General features: G+C 29.5%; 2 protein-coding genes across 5 annotated transcripts in view; both read right to left on the bottom strand.

Annotated features, from left to right (window-relative positions):
- On the bottom strand, positions 1-22,609 carry LOC111627918 (aquaporin-9-like). Of its 4 annotated transcripts, XM_023371626.1 has the most exons (9): positions 22,471-22,572; positions 15,756-15,882; positions 12,700-12,837; positions 11,865-11,983; positions 11,552-11,769; positions 11,338-11,483; positions 5,572-5,655; positions 1,878-1,955; positions 1-649 (listed from the first exon to the last, which is right to left on the bottom strand). In XM_023371626.1, exons 1-8 carry the CDS (start codon positions 22,567-22,569, stop codon positions 1,918-1,920), a joined length of 969 nt encoding a protein of 322 aa, XP_023227394.1. In that variant the 5' UTR covers positions 22,570-22,572; the 3' UTR covers positions 1-649; positions 1,878-1,917. The 4 variants fall into 4 exon arrangements, with proteins under 4 accessions (XP_023227394.1, XP_023227377.1, XP_023227370.1 ...); XM_023371609.1 differs by lacking the exon at positions 5,572-5,655 and having other exon boundaries at positions 3-649; positions 22,471-22,609; XM_023371602.1 differs by lacking the exon at positions 1,878-1,955 and having other exon boundaries at positions 4-649; positions 22,471-22,609.
- Positions 22,565-23,070, bottom strand: part of LOC111627898 — a 41,677-nt gene continuing 41,171 nt past the window's right edge. Inside the window, exon 7 of the mRNA XM_023371587.1 lies at positions 22,565-22,658. Within this exon, the coding sequence (XP_023227355.1) occupies positions 22,618-22,658 (41 nt within the window). The 3' untranslated portion in view covers positions 22,565-22,617. The remainder of the gene's footprint in view (positions 22,659-23,070) is intronic.

The following is a 23,070-nucleotide window of genomic DNA, read 5'->3' as shown; positions in this document are numbered from 1 at the left end:
AACATGACAATGGCTTATACGTAACAAATTTATTCAAAAATAATTAAAAATACCAACTATATCACATACATATATACCAATTACAGATCTTTAACAGCAAGTTTATTTTAATGTTGATTAAAAAGAGTGCAATTAATGTTGCTAATTTGCATACATGTATATGTATGCACATTTCTCTAATTAATAAAAGTTTGAAATATATTTTATAAATCACACTTCATTAATTAAAAACCCTTCTTTTCCTGATAGAAAAATGCAGTTTTTGTCTTGTAAAGAGGATGGAGCCATCCCGCACACTACTAAAACATTAAATTTGGCATCATTTTGTAACTTTAAACATGAAGTTTTGCACCAGTAGAGTCTTTAAAACAGTTCACATGTATAATATAAAGCAATATATTTGTTTAAAAATACTTAAAAGAACAATTTTAAGCAAAGTATTTAGTGTATAATGTATTTTTTTTAAATATATATGTATATATATAATATATTCTTTTATATCATTAAAACTTACTAAATATATATATACTTTTTTGTTTTGTTTTCTTTTGTATAAAAAAAAAAGCATAAAACATTGATAGCCAAGAGCACGCTACGTTTAAACTGCTTCGTCTTCATGTTTCTGCCAGCGGAGAAGTCTCGTTCACCACTAAAATAGAAAAATTTTATAATTAATCAGTGAAAAATAACTTTTGAAAATGTAACATTAAAACAAACAATAGTTAACATAATAGCAAAATGGACAAGACATCAAGCGGACAAAACTGGGCCGGTGCGGCTGGAAACTCATCTTGCACCAGGCGAAGGTGGTTTCCATATAAAAACAGCGTACAACTTATAAAAAGAAGTGCAAAAAATGATGTAAAGTAAGTGCTTAATTCAACATGGAACCAACATTTTTCTATTATAGATGCATTATTTACTTGTATTTGGTTGAAGTTCTTTGATCTGAATAATCAAGAACCAGTTTCATTGTAACAACACTGGCCTCTAGCCATTACAATGCTTTGTTTTATGTTAAAACAAGGCATTGCAATGGTCAGAAATACACTACAGTCAGATCTGGAATGGGTAGAGAGAGGAAACAACTGTTTAAAGTATAGAGATGGCTGCAGCGGACATTGCAGTGTAATTTGCGCTTCAAGAATCAATTATGATGCTTCTCAATAAAGAAAAAGCTGTCATATTATAATTTAAACTACTCCTTAAATGGTATAAATAGCATAAATTTAAATTGGATTTGCTTCTAAGAAAAACAATATATATATATTATATATATAAATATCTTTGTGAGAACTTTTACAAGTTGAATTACATTAAGTGATGTGTAGAACCAACCTATCACAGTATTATTGTATCATACAATCTTACCCATAAGCAACATTAAGATGCTTAAATTACATTGGTTCCATGTTAAATAATCATGTAACATTTAGAATTGTGTGTAACAAAAACATTTAAGCATAAGTGCTAAAGTAATTTCTTCATGATTGAAACCCAAATAATTTAAACTGAAATTTCCAAATATACTGCAAAAGAAGCATGTGTGTATATGGGAAAAAAATCATCAGAAAACTTAACTTCTGCACCTTGAATTGTTCTTCTTACATAAAGGAACACCCTTCATTACTTGCATTGTCTCCATTTTGGTTTAGGATACACTATTGTGTTTCAATAGCATGACATTACAAATAGTTTTTAGTTATTTTATGAAATATTTAATTTTAACAATATGTCAATAAAACAAAAATGATGTAGGCAAAATGAATACAAACAGCGCACACGTAAGCTTAACAACTAGCATCACAATCTTAGACTTATGGAAGCATAACACTACATTGCTTTTGAGGAACACAATTAGAACTTTATCATCATACCAATTATACCGACAGCGATTTCTTGGTTTGAAGCGCACGTTTAATCCCTAGGCGACTGGTCCTTACTTTCAATATTAGCTGCGTGCGACAAATGAAAATTACACAGAGCAAAACGTTCGAATATCGTATTATCCAGATATTACTGTAAAAAGTATCTAACATATATATTACAGACTCAAATTGTATCTTCCATAAATTCTTTGTTCATCTATAAAATGCTACTTTATTGAAAAAGAGCTAAAACAATAAATCCTGTGTACTTTGTGAGCATCCCCGACGACCAGGAATACTCACGATCTGCCGAAAGTCTCAAAACTACTTAAGTATTGGGGCTCTGTGTTGTAGCATAGTTCAACTTATTATTTTCTGGATTACAATGCTTGGAGATTAATTTGGCTATTAAAGCAAGGTTCACACTGTCATACAAACTATTATGAGTGAAAGGATCACACACAAATCAAAGCCAATTTCAATTTACGTTTGTACGATGTAAACAGCAATTGGTTTTAACTTGTTTTTTTCTTTCATTCATAGTAGTTTGTATGACAGTGCAAACCTTGCTTTACCTTTGTTTGAGATTGTTATAAACAACATTGCATAAACTAGAACAACAAAGAATTTTTAGTAGATACAATTATTTACAGATGAATAAATAAAAACCAGTTCATCTTCAGTGCCAAACTGATAGAATTATGCAAATAAAATGAACAATATTGCTCACTTAATAACATCCATCATTCAGTTTTAATGCATCAGTTGAATCAGCTTGGTACTAAAGTCTAGACAAATACTCGATTGCCAACTTCGTAAAGAAATTATCAGAAATCCCGAATGCAATTACAGTTTAAATGGGTTATTGACGACACTTCAATGCTTAAAAATTAGCATCTATGTATTATTGACTAATTATATTAAAAAACTGAACATATTAAAAACATTGGAGGAACAAATTTTGGTTCAAAATTTACTTCTCCAATAAGTCTAGATTTAAGACGATTTGTATTATGAAAATATTAGTACATATTAAATTCTTACACTATTAATAAATCAGAGCAAGAGTCCAAGATAATAGATTTGAGTGAAATTTATTTCACTTTTGGATAAAATGTTTGAGTCTCATCAGATTCTATATTTCTATTTTTACCTCTTCTATCCTGTGACATTAAGAGGGCCTTTTTGGCAAGCCCATTAGATTCGGCTGGGTGACGAGCGACACATGGATTTCACTGAAATTCTCGGGGTTTTTGACCCGTCTGGATTCAATCCGGGTCCCCGAAACACCAAGCTGCCACCTCAACTGCTCGGTCGTTCGGCCATCTGGAAGATTGTTTTGAATTGAATAATTATGTAGCAAGTGTTCTAAAGCTGTTTGAAAATTAGCTTCGACGGCCAAATGTTTTTCCTCCATTTTCCTTTTTTAAAAATTGATCTACGTAAACTGTTGTACAATTTATTCCTTATTTTTGCTACACATATTGTTTAATTTGTTTCATACGTTTTATATATTTGTTCAAATTTCTTTTAAATATTCAAATGGCTTTAGAACACTCTTGCAACATTCTTATTCAGTTCAAAGGCACACATGACAGATGTTGCAGTTTTGTAAAAGCATTTTATCTCAAAGTGAAGTAAATTTGACTCCTTAAAGCTATTGTAACATTTTTGTTTTTATTATATTGCAAAAATTATTGAACTAACTCATATTTATACTGTGCATGAATATAAAATACATGTTAATGTGTCGAAAAATCTATTTTAAAATAACACAATTTACAAGTTTATTACAATAATTTATTTCACTTTTACACTTTTATTGCTATTTTCTCGAATACTTCACGTATTCTATAAAATATTAGATTGAAAATTTAAATATTTATATCAAAAAAAGTTAAAAAAAAAAATACAAAAATGTTTAAAAGCATCTCTCGCAAAATATTCCAAGTTTGTATGTGATGGAAGATTTGTATCATAAAAAATCAATACTAATTACAGTATACATCTCTTAGATGCTATATCTAATCACCATTATTATGTAAATACTTGAATTATGTGGCCATAGTATTAAAGAAATAGCATTTTTTGATTTTAATACTGATTACATTTACTAAAATGTAAACAAACAGTGCAAACAAAATTTGTTCGTGATGGGACAATTAGAAATGTTTGTTCCAAGCAAGCTATATTTCAAAATTTATAATTAAAACTGCAGAAATGTGTGTAGATAATGTAAAAATTTAAAACAGTTGTGTTCTCAGTTTATTAAATTTTTGGTAAGAATGTTAGTTAGACATTAAATCCAAAACTACATTCGCATACAAAAATTATATAGAGTTTACAAAAATCATGATAAAAAATAGCGTGTTTCAGTTGGTTTATAATGTGATATGTAATGTGTAGCATCCAGTAAAAAGAATAAAAAATTGCTTGATTGTAAATTTTTGTAATTTTTCTGTAATAAATTACTTCAAAATCAATTTGTTCAACAGTTTAAATGTAATTTAAAAACATAAAAAATATACATTACAAATACATTGATGTTTCTATGGTAAACTGGCCCCCATACAAATGAAGAAAACCCACAAAACTCCATACGGCCAGCCCAGTGATTGGGTGTAAACCCACGACTGAGTACAAGCATTCGGTAGTTTTTATCTGTTTGATCACCAATGGGAAATATCAAAGTCTATATCAATTCAAATAGGCAGCATCCATGTGTGTAAAGTATAATGATCCATTGTCAGTAATGAATCAATATTAAAAAAACAGTCTGATTTAAAAGTAAGATATGAAAAAATATTTTCATATTAAGAGTTGTATAAATGATTAGATTTTCTTGTTGCTAAAATCTATTGTTAATCTTTAAAACAGATGGAAATAATTCCAGAAAGCTTGTATACACATGATGGCCATAATTAAAGTTTCTCTATTCAGAGCATTCTTTAGCTGTAACTAATAAGCAGATTGCATAGTCTGTATACAAATTTTGGTGTCAAAGGATGAGGAAAAGGATTTTTCAAAAAGATTTGCAAACATACCTTCTGCAGAGGCTGTTTACCGTCATAAGGAATATGCCAATCTGTATATCATCATTCAGGTGAAAATTTAAGGCAATTAGCTGATAGCAATTGCTTTACAGTGATGCTTCACATACACACTGTAATACAATCCTTTAAATCTACCAAAGTTGCAACCCTTCCTTCATAAACCACATTCTTTAAATGGCACAACTAGTAATCACTGATTCTGATTCTTGTCATTTTCACTGTTTAAAATAACAGATTTAAATTTCACTTTAAGATTGTTATTTGTTATTTACAGTGTTTCCGTTGTTTCTGCATCCCCTGCATAGTCTATGTAAATTCTGATGTCAATTTGCTTATTGGTTACAGCTACAGATTGCTCCGAATTAGGAAACTATGGGAATAATTGGAAATAAACATAAGTGTATGAAATGACAAGATTTAAAAATCCAGCATATTCAGTTTGAAAAAACTATGGTGGATGCAGAATCTTTTTAAAATTTTATCTTAAAATTCTGGTATCTTCAGCCATATTCTTGATCTCAAAGCTTCATATCCTTTCTTGTATATATTGGAAAATAGTATACACGTGCATATTTGCAATTTCTTACACTTCAAAATTGCAAAGTTAAATTGCACACTACTCATTTTGAGTTAACTATTCTTATAATTACCTTTAACCCCATCCGTTCCATCATCTTGTCCTTTTGCATGATTGTTGACGTGATCTTGGTTTACAATGTAAGCCAGTTCCTCATCTAAAAAAAAAAGTGCAAAAAAGTTTACTTCAAAGGAATTTTTGATGTTAAATCTCTAAAATAAATAATAAATTGAGATTAAGCAAAGATTTGAGAATGCATTAATTTAAAAAAAGTATACATACAGAAGAAAATTAATTTGCTGAAAATTAAAAAAGTAATTGACCTTTCATAGATTTAACTACAGTAGAAGCTGATTAAGTCGTACAATTTATTCCGAATTATTACAATTAATATACCAATTTTAGCGAAACTGATGCTATTGGCAAGTTCTACCGTGCTTCTAAATCAAAAGGTGTTACTGGCAAAATTAAAAGCTGCTAAATGACGTTCCGGAAGATTAGAGTGCAATAATTTTACTGCCGAAATAGATGTAAAGACCACATAGTAACAGATGAAAGATTGAAAGTGGGATGAGCATATCGCAATATGAACTTACCAAAGATTTCCTAATCAATATTTGGTCCAAAACATTTATTGTGACGACACCGATCCAAACTTATCACATGAAATTATTTAATTCCTGGGTAAAGTTATCCAAAACGAGTTGAAGGAACAATGACAGTTTTTGAGTATCACCCGACAAAAATGGATCCGTACTTGCTATTGATATTTGGATCCGAGAAATGCTGAAACAGGCCATCTTCTACAGTTTCAAAGTGAAATAGTCTGGTAAATTTGTACTTATTACACAAGATTTTTTACAGTTGATGTATATAAAGTTCATTACTCCTATGATGAAATCAACACACATTTTTGCTATAAACTAAGCAAGAATTTAAACTGTGTCTTTAAGATAAGAGAATATCACTTTTTGTATTGTGGAAATTTAAAATGTATCTTGAAACTATACACACAATGTTTTGAGACTGTGCTTATGTATTTATATAGTAAACAAAGAATGTGTCCTCCTATTAATGATGTTTTAACAGAAAATCAAAACAATATACACGCAATTATTAAATATCTTATAGAAAAGGTTATTTTTGCACATTAATGCAAAGTGAAATCAAATTTTATTAAAGAACAATTGCAGTCTTGTCACATGAACACAGATATTCAAGCGTTTCCATACAACTATACAGAATTCTCTGTTAATAATACTTGAAGACAATTAGGTATTTAATGCATAAATTTGGGTACCTGAAATTTCTAAATGTGTGTAATTTGTATTGCAATAACTATGTTAAAAGAATGCTAGATTGCATACTTTATCAATAATTCATTATGATGTAAGGTATTGGGGTGATTCAAAAGTTCCCGGACACTGAACATTTTTGTGAAAGATAATGCTCTGGCACACCATTTCAGAGTGGTCCAAGAAATGTTAGAGCTGAAGGGAATCAAAGTTTTGCCTTACCCAGCATACAGCCCTGACCTCTCTCCATCAGATTTTCACCTCTTCTGATCGTTGGCACATGTTCTGTGAGGACGTTCCTTCAATACAGTGCATGATATTGAAAATGAGGTTCATGAGTTTTGGCATCAAAACTCGCCAAGGAATCCACTAATTTACAAAAAGATGAGTCACGACCATTGCTAACGATTGCTATTTCAAGGAATGACAGTGTTATTGTGTTTTAATATCATTAAAGCTTTTTATCTTGTGCCTGGGAACTTTTGAATCAACCTGGTGTGTGACAAACTACTCTATTCAGAGAACACTTTATAAGTGTATTGCATCTATAAATGCTAAATTTTCACATTATAAAATAGCAGCTTATATTCACACTTAAAATACCAAGGTGGCAGAAATTCAGTTAACCAAATACTAGGAACAGTTACATGTCATTCATAATCAGTTGCTTAAACGGAAGTGACTGAACCATAGAATCTTAGAGACTGCAGTTATCGCGATGCAACAAATCATTATAAAATATATATTTTTGGGCCACTTAATATATTAAATAACTACTTAAATAAAAAACTGAACAGCTCTAATAAGTATTGAATTTAACAGAAAATATAATTTTATAATAAATCGAATCGGATGAGATGACAATCAATCAATTTTAAACAATTCATTAATTAATTGGCTATTCAATTTGACAATTATTTTAGTTTATTTTGTATCAAATTTTTATTAAGATTAAGAAATAATCTCTCAATCCTGCCGAGTTATTAACACATTTCAAGTATTTCCAATGATAAAAACCGATTATTATACGAAACATTGTTAATTTAAACAACGGATAACTTTTCAACCAAGTTGTCGGTATGTTTAATATCTGTAAAGTTAATATTAATTAAAATTAATTTTTAGTAGTAAAAACTCTAAATTAAATTATATTTAAAACTAGATTTGGGAATGTTTTGCAGTTTATCTAAATTATAAGACAGTAAAGACTACCTTTTACTGTTAGAAAGGAAATTATTACAGACTTTAGTAAATTAAAATCAAAACATTTTGGTGTTAAATTTCTAATGTTTAGAAACACGAAAGCTGCATAATTAGTAGTCAGATGTACTGTACATCCGACATGACCTTGGTCTGATGATTGATAATCTGGGCAGGCTTTAGAACCTAAAGTACTGGAAAATCAGTAGGGTCAACCTGTACAATTTTAATGTTCTTCTAATAGAATATTCAGATTTTTTAAAATAAATTATTTAATGTCATTTACATATATTTTAAATGTAAAACAATTTCTGAGAAGTTAAGGGAATTAAGCTGTTTTTACTCAATGTTCAGAGAGAATTTTTCATGAATATTACGCAAGTGTATAGATTTTTAGTGTAAATTTAAGATCTTACTATAATTTTTTTAAATATTTGTACATACTTTCTAATGAATATCATTCAAACATTAAAGAAATAAAATTTCCTTTCTAACTTTTATAATAAATCCTCCAATTAGTTTATTTTCGCTCCAATTTTTAAATGCTTTGAATGCCAGTCAAACATTCAAACGACACAAAAATGTAAGGTAAAAACTTATATTCTTAAAGACATGATGAAGTGCTATGCTTATGTATTACTTTGCAATGAGAAGTTTTCGAAAGAGCAAACAATTTTATGTACAGTACAATAATCTATCTATATAAAATGGTGTTTTGAATAACTTCAATAATACTAAAAATAAAAAATAAGATTTCTAAATTATTTACTTTCAAAAAATGCTCTATAAACTTAATATGAAAATTGTTGCACATCATTCATTCTGAAAAAATTACTTTTACATCCATATCCGTTTTACAAAAAAATAATAATAATAATAATAATCTGAAGAAAAGAATTTATTTAAATTATTCTCTCTTAAAATTTAACCTTTTATGACAGCATACTTATAGGATATTTACTGAAAATTTGTACTTAATCCACTATTTGTAAATAGATTAACGAAAACACACGTGTATTGTGTGTAACTTCAATACTAAATATTCTTAAAATTTCATTATTCTATATGTATAAATCATATAGAATAATGCTACATTTTACTTGTGAAACATTAGAGAGGTTGCGGCCGACGTTTTCATTGCGAAAACGTGTACATCGGACGTTCAGAACCGCCTTCCTGTAAGCCTAGGAGTTTGACAACGGCATTTGGAACATCAGTGGAATCACGCTCGACGTTCCAAATGCCATTGTCAAACTTCTAGGCTTACAGGAAGGCAGCGCTGAACATCTGATGTACATGTTTTTTGCGATGAAAATGTTGGCAGCTACCTCTCTAATAATAAAATCAGATTGCTTTATTGCAAGCATAGCAAAGTAAAAAAAAATCTATCTAAAAAAATAAAGGAGTTGATAATCACTTAATACTAGGTTTTGAATGCCTAGACACATTCAAAATTAACATTTCAATGCAAAAATTTACACAGATATTTTTATACTTTAATAAAAAATTTAAAAAATTTTGGTGCAATAATAGTTTAACATTAATTTCCAGTCAGAATTTTCTGTGTATATTATAGTGTTGACTACAAGCATACTAAAGTCAGATATTGCTGAAAGAATAAACACTTTTGAAACCTTTATAATTTAGATGATTTCTTTAAATGAATAATGTATAATTTTCAACTGCAAAACACAAATTTTAATGATCAAACAATTATATTAGGTCATCTTCATAAAAAAATATGGATTGACGAATGTTTCAAGTAACAAGTTTTAGCTGTTAAAAAAAACTACTTAAACTTGCAATTATTAAATTATTGTAGGATCAAAACTGATCAAAATGAAAATTTTACCTGCTATTTTACTCATGTATACATTCACATTAAGCTTCATGTACTAATTATTTACTAATTACCATCAATTGTTGAGTAATTGCTCAGCTCCTTAATTAAATATGGTTTTCTCAGTTTTTATAAAGTCAAGTATTACCATATTCATCTACATTCACAGCTAAAATTTAAGCAATCGTCCGATGTGTTATTTACGTTAATTGTAATTATAAACCTCAAATTATCTCTCATTTTGTATTGTAATAATTAAAAATTTTAATAAAAAGATATTAAACTTGTGTGTAGTTTCAATGTCTGTATATTCCTTCTTACAGATTTATAATCAAAAAGTATGCTCCAACTGAAAATTATCATCATATCCTAATAAATATCGAGTAATTACGTCTTTTTTCTATAATCAACGTCATCAAAACATAATTTCAAAAAAGAAAGCAAGCTTTTATAAGAAAAAAGTCTTGTAAAAAATAGAATGAAGTGAAGTTTAGGTTCTGAAAGTATAATTTCTATTAGCACGACAGCGGGAACATTAGTATAACAAGGAAGAATCAAGACAACTGGGCATAAAAACAAAAAATTTGAATTTTTATTTCGGGACTTGTTCAGTATGATTAGTTACAAAGAACTATTCAAATAAGTTTCATTAAAGTTTTAATAATAAACTGTATCGGGGGTGTCCAACAAGTCGATTGTGATCGACCGGATCATCATTTTGGTCAATCACAGAAAACCTGGTCTGTTAAAACACAGGGTAATTTTAATAATAATATTCAATTTTTCACACATCTTAAGTATTTGCTGCGGACTAGTACCATTTCATAAGATAATGTAAGGCAGATACAAGGGAGTGCTGTGTTGACAGTCATTGTTAGATTTGTTATTTTATTAATTATTATATTACACTCTAAGCAATTTCAGTTAAGTTCAAAATAAATTTAGCTCTTATTTTGCTTGCTCAATTTGTGAGATAAAAAGAATTTTTTTTTTGTTATGGTATAAAATAAATGACAAGGTTTAATTTATATTTTAATGTATAATTTTTTAATGTAATAATTTAAAATGTTAATTACCATACAATAAATATATATATAACTACATTTAGCAGCATAACTTTATTAGGGTGGATTATTAGCTTTTATAGAATAACAGATGTGAAGATCGTGTGTTCTTAAGTCATTAAAGTTAATTACACCCTACTGCAAGCTGGCCAGGCCCGATCTATATCATCTGAATAGCATATCAATTGTATGCAAGATATTTTTAAGATGAACTACGTTACAACTACTTGTAAAAATTTGATTTATGCAATTACGCGATAACGGATTTAAACAAATTATCAGTTTGCATCCATAAATCTGAAATAATTTAGTTAATTACAACATAGATATGAAACAAATTTGTAATTTCAAAATATTTCTATAAATAGCAGGTTCTTTTTCATTTTGAATTTATTTGCAAAAAGTTTTTAACGTTACATTCATTTAAATCTGCAACTCACCTTTTCTAGTTTTGAGTTCTTCATCAAAGTGGTCTTCCGGTTTATCGTCTGGCCAATGTAATTCGACACACAGATAGTATATAAAGACGCCGATGACGCCACCTACGTGCGGCCCTACGATTCCGACCCACCAATAATTCCGATGTCTAAAACAAAAAGTTGTGATGTTAGAAAGCAATACGGGTACTTAATTCAAATCTAACGCGATACTCACGTGAATGGTTCTGCTCCGTAACCGGCTATGGCCGTAAATAATCTTGTCGGAAAATCTCTTGCCGGATTCAACGGTGCCATATTATTGAAACCAAAGCACATCGCTACTGCAGTAATCATAAATCCCAACAGTACTGCAATACCTGTTGCATCAAAGTTTAAGTTCTTTTTGTCGATAATAGCAACTGCTGTCATTGTCAGAAGGCCTGTGCCGACGACCTAAGAGTCAATTAGTTTAGATAAATATTAGAAAATACATTAGGATATATCTGAATCGTCATTTGGAAATTATGATTAAGTTTAGTAATAGCTACCTCATTGAGAAAACAAGTTCCAATAGATACAAATGGTTTGGGATAAGTTGCCCATATGAGTGCAGTTGCATTTTGACCAATAACCTGTCTTGTTCCACCATCCAAATGAGCAACGCCCTCTATTTTTGTAAAATATAAGACAAAATTTAGTGATGTTATGTATCCTCTGAGAAAAACTAATATGAAATTCTTCCAGAAAGCCAATTATATTACTTCTTCAACTTTTGTTATATTTTAACTTTGATTAGAAATCAAAGCTGTGCTCTGATATTAATACTGATATAAAGATAATACACGAACAGACAAGTTTATAAGCACAAAATTGCCAGGTGAAGCTTTGTTACTCTATCTTGAGCCACCAGACTGACCGGTTCAAAGTCTGGATTAACAAAAATTGGTGATAAAGAAGAGCATCTGGTCATAAAATGAAACTATACACATACATGCACCCCATTTTTGGTTTCATTTTATGGCCAGATGCTCTTCCTTACCACCGACTAGCTTATTTTCATTAATCCAGACTTCGAATCGGCCTGAATCTGGCTGTTCAGACAGAGTAACGAAACCTCGCCTGGCAATTGTGTCATATTTAACTGGTTTATGTCAGGGAATCTTCATGTTGCTTAACTTGTAATCTGAAAATAACCGGTGTGTCCGGCAAAATTCTTAACAACCGCAGATAAGTAATGTACACATTGACTGATCAAATAGATATATTAACATGTTCGACTTAATTTCTACCAGTTACTATGATAAAAACTAAGATTTTGTGATAAAAATTTCATTTTAATTATTTGAGATTAAAAAATAAGTTAATAAACTATAAAAGATATACCATAATATGTCGCAAACAAGACAGCAGAAGCCACAAAGCCTCCAAGATGTTGGGCTAAAATATAAATAGGAACTTTCTTCCAGGAAAGTTTCTTCACAGTTGCCAAAGCAAAACTCACGGCAGGATTTAGATGGCCTCCTAATAAAAAAAAAATTAAATATTAATTTTAAATTTTAATAAGAACTGTTTCTAAAGTACATTTAATATTTTGCAATAAACTCAAGAAAATGTTTAACATGCTTCTTAGGTTACAGAATAGAATAAATAAAAATATGATTTGGTTTGTCAATCAAATTTCCAATGGATTTGTAAGCTAATAAATTTCATGATAAATTCACAAACATCTGAATGTTTATTCAAATAACTTAGAAATTTGTAGGGTGTCAGGAAGCGTCTATAAATTTTTTAATTAATTGCGATTCTAGATTAATAATCGAGCAAATAGTTGGGAATATTTTGCATTCTTGAATTTAATAATTACCCAAGTATGCAGAGAAGTACAAAATCAACTTTTAATGAAAATATATCAATATTTTGAAAAACTTTAAAGAATAAAATTCTTGATTATCTATGTGCTATGTTGTTTTATACTTTAATATTTAAGTTTACTATACAGTTATAAAACTATGCAATAAACAACATTTGAGAGTGCAACTTTCGAAGTCGTTAATTTTATTTACAAATTCCATTAGTGACCAAGAAATAAATTGAATTTTTGACTTTTGGAATAAGTCCGTAATAGCCGTTAGAAGGGAGTAAACCATTTGGCGTCAGTTAATGGATCTGTAAAGAAAATAAAATTAGTTCTTCATTGATAAAATCGTGTAAAAACTTTAAAAGTTATTCAGACTAGCCTGTATTTTAAAAATGGTATAGATTTAAAAAATTATGCATACTAAGAATGAACGGAATTTTCAAGCTATGACTCTTTGTGCAAAGCATTTCTTACAGGAATACTTTTAAATGATAATTCCGTAGTAAATTATGTAAACAAATAGCTAAAAATAGTATCATTGGATAAATTTGCTTTGAAAAAAATCAATAGAAATTTCAAAATATGTTAGTGCTTTAAATAACTGCACAGTAACGGAATTAAAAATCAGTTAATTTAATGCAATTAAATTTTATGATGTTAACCGTAAGCATGATACCAAGATTTGTGATTCAAAAAAATGACTAATCATTTTAAAATAAATATTGTAACAAAGAACATTTACAAAGTTTTTCCAGCTTGAACTTTATATTCCTACCAAATAACTCATGTTAACAGCAAATATAATGTGCCACTGAACAAACATTAAAATGATTACATAAACTAATTTATTTAAAAAATACTGAGCATTTGAGAATTTCAAACTACTTACACATAATTTATCATCTTTAGAAAGAAGAAAATCATAAATTATTCTCAAAAAAATAATTTGGGTTACATGATTTATTTAAATGAAAAGCTAATAAAGTATAACAACATGAGTGTGGCATTAGACATCAGTAATGTTAATAACAACAAGAAAAACTCTACCGACGAGATTAAAACAGCTTTTAACGAGTAAACAAAACACACAGCGCATGAAAACGTGCGAGTATTTTTGGCAAAATATTGACGACAATATTGTATTCCACCGAAAGTACTCGCATATTTTGACGCGTTGTGTTTTGCTTCCTCATTAAAAAGCTATTTTAATGTTGTTAACAGAGTTTTTTTCATTATTATTATTAAAATATATACAACATTTTATGTAAAAAAAGTGTTATCAGTAATATATTTAATAGATATAAACAAAAAACTCAATACTTGAAGATTTTCTTTTGTTTTTTGACAAAGTAAATGAAATAAAATTGTCAGATTTCCCACAGGCTAATATTAATTCAATTCCAAATTAATTGAATTAATACTATAAAATATTATAGGAGTTTTAATTAATTTAGTTTGTAATTTATCTTGATTGGACAGAGACTGTCATGGAGAAAGGAGAAATGGAAGGAGACTGTCGCGGTAGTTAAGGGCACAAGGGTCTATGATTTATACTTCAATAATTAAATGTTAAACTGTCCATTGTTGTTTATTGCATAGCTTTAACTTTATTACATAAAAAAATTTTGATTCAATTTAACATTGAATCTGTAAATAAAATAAAATCAGCTCAATTATTGATCTCAAGTAGTGATAATGAGAAAGTAAAAACAAACTGCATGATTCAGCTTGTATTGATAGAATTAGTCTAATAGCTGAAGAAAGTACAATGACATGACATTACCAACTAATTCTGCAAGCCAAAGCATGCAGTTCACTCTCTCTTCAACTTTCATTATCTGGGGTCACTAACAAGTTCTATAAACAAAAAATGAGTTCCTTAATGAAGGCTATGTTTTGATATGAAAACTATATATAAGGAACATTTATGAAGATTTTAAAAACAAAGTTATGCTTTACTATTGGAATTTCATAGGAAAACAATGTTTGTAGTAAGAATTTCACTCAATTTCCCTTTAGTGACATTACCCTATGGGGGAAAAAGAGCAATTGTCTGGGACCCACACCAGCAGGGACCCCCCTCAAACCAGTCTTTTGTAAGAAAATATTTCCTCAGATGAAAAATGTCTGAAGTCAACATTGTACGTGGAGCCCCTAAATTCAAATTCACCCGGGCCCCCACAAAGTTGTAATGCACCACCATTTCCCTTACAAAATATGTATGAACAAATGCTTTAACGAAACAGGATAGATTACGAAAAACTGAATATTTTCTTGCTCCTTTAAAACACTTAAGATATTGAGTGTTGAACACAAGATTGTGTTATTAATTAAACATTTGGCTTTTTTCCCATCTTTATTCAGTTGATATGGGTACTTCTACACGTTTTGGGCACACACTTAAGGTATTTTAAAATGTTTATCTTGTGGTATAAAATGTGTGTTAAAAAAATGATTTATACAGTATATAAAACCTTCAAAGTAATTAAATATAATTATATACTACTTTAAAATTACACAATGTGAAATAATAATGTACATTTATTTTTCCTTTAACTAATTAATAATCTGCAAAATTTACCTGTAACTCCTCCTGCAATTGCCACTCCCAACATAACTCCCACTCCCCAGCCGAAAACAATAGCGAAGACATCTTTTACTCCGCCTCCTGCTAAGACATCCTGAGCAAAAGCAGCATCACCAAATAACTAGAAGATAAAATAATTTCATAATTATAATATATAATAAAATTTTAAATATAACAAGGTTAAGTACTTATATATATGTAAAAAATAATATATAGGTGTTATGCATGTGTAAAAACCTTTACAAGTGAATGTTTCACTAGTTCTATTTATAGGTTTTATATACTAAAACATTGTTTGTAAAGTTTGTAATTGCACGTAACACCTAAATAGGTGTTAAACACCTATTTAGGTGTTACATGCAAAACATCCCACAAAATCCAACATTGCCAGACTGTCCGTCGAGCACAAACCTACGACCAGTCTTCCATATGCTTGGCAAGTAGCAAAACCGATGGGCCTCGTCTCGAGTAACCACTTGTCTGCTATCCCATAGCATGTCGTGGGATTCAGAACTAACATATCCACAAAAAAAAATTTAAGTTAAAAGGTTTGTTACATTTTCAAACAATTTGGATAGTTGACCTTTCCTTATTCATATCAGAGGTGCCATGACCTACCAGAGAAAGAGACATTTTCAGTAAGAAATCTATCAATACTATGCTCTGTTTATTCAACAATAGTCACATATTTGTAAATAATTTTAATTTTGTGGGGCCTTTAATTCGAGTCCCTAAATTGCAATCTTAAATCAGAAGGAATCAATGCTCGAAAATAAATTTATTTACAAATGAGTAAGAATATGCAAGATAAATATATGTTTAACCTGTTCAAATAATGAATAACGACCATATATTTATCTTACATATTCTGTATAAACAAACAGTGTCTGTACAAATAATGAATAATTTAACTCGCATGTGTACATGTGTAAATATACTACTAATTTATATGACTTTTTATTTATTCAACAATTTCTGAAGAACTGTTTTTACTCAAGTAATAACAATTATTACTGTTTAACAAATCAAATACTAATACACAGAGAATAGAATACAAAGAATTATGTAAGACAATAAGGAAACAGATTACAGAAGATATTAGGAAATACAATGAACAACTGATTGAGAATGCAATTGAAAATAGAAAGTTATAAAAGGATAAAAAGAGCACTAATTGTGGGGAAGAAACAAATAATTACACTGGTAAACAAAAACACCAGAACCACAAACAAATGAAATAATTCAAGAAGTAACCAAGTTTTACAGTGAATTATACGAAGTCCCAGAGACGCTTGGAGAAAAAGCACTTAACAATGGAGAAAACATCCCAGAAGTTCTAATGGAAGAAATAGAATCAGCGCTCAAAACTATGAAAAATGGTAAGACAGCTGGTAATGACAGAACAACAGCTGAAATGTTGAAATATGCTGGCAAAAAGATATGGAAAATCTTGCAAATATATACACAGAATGCCTAAGGTCAAGACACATACCAGATCATTGGAACAGCACAAATATAATACTCATCCATAAGAAAGGCAGCAAAGAGGACATTAAAAATTATAGACCCATAAGTTTACGCCCCATTATTTTACAAAACATTTATGAAAATTATCAACAACAGATTAAAAGACACATTAGATGCTGCACAACCACGGGAACAGGCTGGCTTTAGAAGTGGTTTCAGTACAATAGATCGTATACAAACAGAAAATTATTAAGCCATACCAATGAATACCGAATACCACTGGCAATGGACTTCATTGACTTTGAAAAGGCTTGACTTCATATTTCCCACAGCATTAATAGAGGCTTTAACCAACCAAGGCATTGACAAACCATACATAGAAACTCTAGCCAACATATACAGAGAAGTAAAAGCTAAAGTAAAAATTTATGACAACACTCTAGAATTTCCCACAACCAAAGGCATTCAACTCAATATCACACAAGCTCTTCATGGCAACCCTAGAAAATGAATTCCATAAAATAGACTGGAAGAACAAAGGTATATCTATAGATAGAGAACATCTCAACCATCTAAGATTTACTGATGATATCATCCTGATAGCTAAAGATCCTGCAGAACTACAAGCAGTAATCAGTGATTTAGACAAATCAATGAAATTGGCCTTAAAATGAATTTGGCAAAAACAAAAAAGTCATGTACAATGAACTGGTAGACAATGAAGACAACAATAAACGGCATCACACTAGAAACGGTAGTTGAATATATGTACCTGGGACAAGTAATATCTAAATCTGGCTCACTACTTCCAGAAAACAACAGGAGGATCAAACTGACATGGTCTACATTTGGACGAAATTCTGAAATCTTCAGGTCTAAAATACCAACCCACCTGAAGAAAAGAGCATTCGATCAATGTGTACTACCAGTCATGACTTACAGAAGTGAAACTTAGACACTAAAGAAAGAAATAACAGCAAAACTCCAAGTTGCCCAAATGTCAATGGAGTGATGCATGCTAGGAATAACCAAGAGAGATCACAAAAGAATAGAGTAGATTAGGCAAAGAACCCAAGTAACTGATGTGATCAACAGAATTAAATCTCTCAAATGGCAATGGGCAGGACATCTGGTGAGGAGGACTGACAACAGATGGTCCACGAGAATCACAATGTGGTATCCATGGGGAATTAAGAGACCCAAAGGACGTCTATACTTAAGATGGGACTATGACATAAGGAAACAAGCAGGCCCAACATAGTGAAGAGAAGCAAACAATAGGCAAACATGGGCACAAATGACATACAATTATTTAACCACAGGAGGCTACACCATAATTTGAAATGGTAGAATAAGGTGATGAACATTCAATAAGACAAAAAATTAAGTTAGAATTTTCATTGACTGAATAATTCCGATATCATTTCTAATTATAATTATTAAATTATTAATAGAAAATTAAGAAAAAGTTTATTATATAACATCTAATTCATTAATAATCCTGTAATATTTTTAATCACAGAAAAATCTTATTGTGACATCACAATGCTAGATTTTCATCTTTGTTCAAGATTAACAAAGGACAGATGGATGTATGGACAATAGTATCATTGCAATATCTCTAATTTATTTAAATTTCTCATTAGTCTAACAATTTCATGTAATAAAAGAAAAAAAAACAGGCATTTTTACAATAAATTAAGCATTATTTGATGTGAATTGTCTAAGAATAAACGATGAATCACCATACATATGAATCGCATAAAGATATTTAAAATTTTTCTCACTAGACTTAAAAAATACCTGCAATTCAATTGTTTATATTCAATATTAAAAATCAATATCTCTCTCACATTATGCAACTAACTACAGTGAGTTTTATAGATAATCTAATAAAATCACTGAGAAAGGTGGAGGTAATTTTTCATAAAACAGAACTGTTTTAAAGGAGCAGTTCTAGAGACACAAAAATTGGTTTTGTGGCTATGCGTTTCCCCTCGATGATCAGGACCATTCAAAATAAATTTGGTGCTCGAGGCAAACTTAAGAACGGTGCCAATGTACTTATATTCCTATAAAAATTATGATGCTAGTTTAGTACACTTTGCAATTTGGCACCCGAGGCAGTTTCCTCTCTGCCTCGTCTATCGGCACGGCCCCCTCTAATAACGGACAGTTTGGTCCAAAAATACTTTAAAAAATTGTTAAGGAATATTTGTGCTTCCAACAAAATTCTTTTTCTTGGTCAATTTGTATGCTTACAAATATATACTTTTATACCACATTCAATTTTAATCTATTAAAACACAAGCGTAAAAATTCAACCAATCACGTTGTTAGTTTCAAATTTTTAAATTTGAATAAATTGTTCAATTTCAACATGTGGTTAGACTTTGCTAGAAGAATTTATTACAGCTTCATTACATTACTTGTTCTATAGACACTAATTATTTTTATGATACATTCATATATAATTATAAATATAAATCATTTACATAACTATATAATTACATTATTTTGCAACATTAAATAATTTACATTTAGAAATTATTTCATTAATAATAGCATAAGTCTGTGCTGTTGCGGCACTATGCAACGTAATCTGCGGACGCTAAACTATGCTCGACCTAGCTTTGTACCGCGCAAAATACTTTTTACTTAAACGTTCTAATTGATTTTAAATGTCAATTTTGATAGGTTTTTCTCATTACTCACATAGTACAATAGAAAAATCCAATTACTCATCACATAAATATACAATGGAATAATCAATATTTCATTCAGTATGTAAATGAATATTTAATAATTTGTGAATAATTTGGAGCATGTTAACCAAATAATAAATTCAAACACTAGGCACATAAATTTATTAAATATTAAAGTATAGTGATTATTTTTTACAATATTAGAATAAGAAATTTCTTATAAAACATTCTTAATGACAATCAAATATGAAATCTTAGTTAAAAGATTTGTTGTCTAAGAGCAGTTTTAATTGGATTTCTGTTTTTCTGAGTGAGAACAGAAGAAAACTCCAACCTCTCGACTGAGCTACACTGCNTATAACTGTTCTAGGTGGGGAAGAAAGAAAGGATGATGCTGTGTTTATCCATCATTGTATGACTATTCTAGGTGCGGAAGAAAGGATAATGCTGTGTTTATCCATCATTGTATGACTGTTCTAGGTGGGGAAGAAAGAAAGGATGATGCTGTGTTTATCCATCATTGTATGACTGTTCTAGGTGCGGAAGAAAGGCCTCTCGACTGAGCTACACTGCCATCGTCGGAAGTCAACAGAAGCGGGCATAGAGCCAAAAATACTAGTTTTCTAACAAGTTTTTCCCCGAGAACTGCAGTTTCAATCAGTTTTACATCTGGCAAACTCAACAAATGTCTTTACAACACAAAAAAGGATTTGGCTCAACTATAATTACATCAACTTGTAGCAAGTTTGATACCGAAAGTAAATATTGATTTTACCCGTTAGCATTCCGTAAAGATTTTGTGATAATAAATCGGAACGTTAAGATTTAAATAAATTTTTATCACAGTTTTCCGACAGAGCGGCCGCGAACGGAATAAACTAGATTGATAGTGCATGCATAATGGATTTGTTTTTTGCATGTACTACAGGCAGTAATAATGAACTCGACAACAGCAAGAATAACAATACAATTAAGCTAAATCGATAAATGTCATGTTACTTACCGAAGTAATTTTTCTGCATGACTCATAGTTTGATTTACTGATTCAACAAAACTTCTAGTATTTTTTTTTTTTTTTTCTTTTTTATAACACGATTTGTAATAAGAACTGATATCAAAATTGTAGATAAAAAAATACACACATTTACATTCCATTTTACAGATAAAAGTTAAGACAATAGCATATCTATATATTAATCTACACTTATGATACACACGTTCAATGAAATCAAATAGAAAACAATATTGAGGAAAGAAATCAAGGTCAACCGAAAAAAACAAACAATAATTATAATTATCCTCAATAATTTCATACATATACCAAGTAAAATTTCATCTAAACATATCAATTAGTGCACAACATTCAATTTCTACACATTAAAACTGATTAAATTAGGAAGTATTGTCAGCTGAGTGAGAAAACATACAGAATTAGTTTAGTTATAATTAAACAGATGGCAGCACAGATTTCACATAAAGAACTACTATTATAGTAAGCAATAGACTTCCTTCACCCTCATACAAAACAATAATAGGTCATAAATAGAACAGGAATTGTGTAATCAGCTAAACACATCAATAATTTCAAGGTTACAATTGTATATCGATTTTTATTAATAAAAATTTCCTTATATTAAAATTAATAAATTATAAAAAAGGAAGAAGATGCAAGAAATTAGGCCCTCAAGCTAATCCTAGTCACTTAGAGGTCACTTGAAGATCTTCACAGACAAAATTATTGATTAGAAAATAAACAGGAGAAATACACCAGAAGACACTCCGTTGTTTACCTGAAAGATTTTTTTTTAATAATTAAATTAATTTTCGCGTGTTTTAAGGCGAAGATTAAAGAAAATTCGCTGTATTGCCTCAATCTAGACGTTTTACCAAGCCGATTTTAAGTTAATTTCCTCACTTTTCGATAGAAAAAGTGAGGAAATTAACTTGTATATTAATAATTTCGCGTTAAAAGTTGAATTTTCTTAAATTTAATATGTTTTTATCAGCACGGAAGAGTCATCAACTGGAGTTTTTAAGTGCAGAAGTTAGTTCTGAGATGAAAATCCCATCCGAAGGCGTTACCTCCATACAAGCACTTACCCTGCAGGTATCAATCACCCTAAAATCCAGCAGAGTTTCCTCAGAAATAAGGAAGATATTCCAATATACACTGGTAAATTAGTTTTTGTCTTTTAATTATCCTTTAAAATACTTTTAAAGACTTATATTTTAATTGCCTGTAACGAGCAGCATGCAGGACGTAGTTTCCTTTGGTTTCTTATAGATAAGAAATAATAACGCGGAACAGATAAGAAAATAATATATTTTTAATTCATCAATTCAATTTTAATCTATTAAAACACAAGCGTAAAAATTCAACCAATCACGTTGTTAGTTTCAAATTTTTAAATTTGAATAAATTGTTCAATTTCAACATGTGGTTAGGTTCGAATGAAATTTACATGTTTTTTTTTTTTTTTAAATATAAATTCACGTAAAAATTGAAATAAATTGTAAAAAAAATTAATTATACTTACAATTAGGACGAACGTTCCGAGGAATTCGGCTAAAAATTCTCTAATATAAATATTTTTCGTCCTGAAAATCCTAAAAAACGGATAAATTGGTTTCGCCATCTCTTAAACTCGCTTTCTTCCAGGCAGACGACGTTCGTTGACTGAAATTCAGCGCCCTCTGCTTTTACTATAAACCAGTGACATCATTCCTGTTCAATCAAAAAAAACAAAAAAATTATTTATGCATGCTGAATAAAGTTTAAATTACTTTTTAAATCTTACGTTAATAACTAAATTACATAAATAACGTAAATATTACGATAATTTTATAATCAAATATATATTAAAAAGAAAATAATTTACATAATAGATCATTTTATAAAACTTTTATTATTATTATTACAAATTTTTACTAATTTATAAATAAATTATCTTTTGGTATTAAAATACGTTTAAAGATTAAATCCATTAAATGTATTAAACACTCTCTTTTATTATCCGTGACGTCACGAGTTTACGATCTAAAAGTCGTCTGCCACATTTTAGTTAATAATATTGAATAAATGATTTAAATGTCTTATTAGTAAATATATATCTAATAATAATAATAAATAATAAAAA

Source organism: Centruroides sculpturatus, unplaced genomic scaffold, assembly GCF_000671375.1.
Source record: "Centruroides sculpturatus isolate CEXI.00-Female unplaced genomic scaffold, Cexi_2.0 scaffold1, whole genome shotgun sequence".
In the NCBI taxonomy this organism is placed as follows: domain Eukaryota; kingdom Metazoa; phylum Arthropoda; class Arachnida; order Scorpiones; family Buthidae; genus Centruroides; species Centruroides sculpturatus.
The sequence above is the reverse complement of the archived record's forward strand: the minus strand, read 5'-3'. Positions and strand labels throughout refer to the sequence as shown.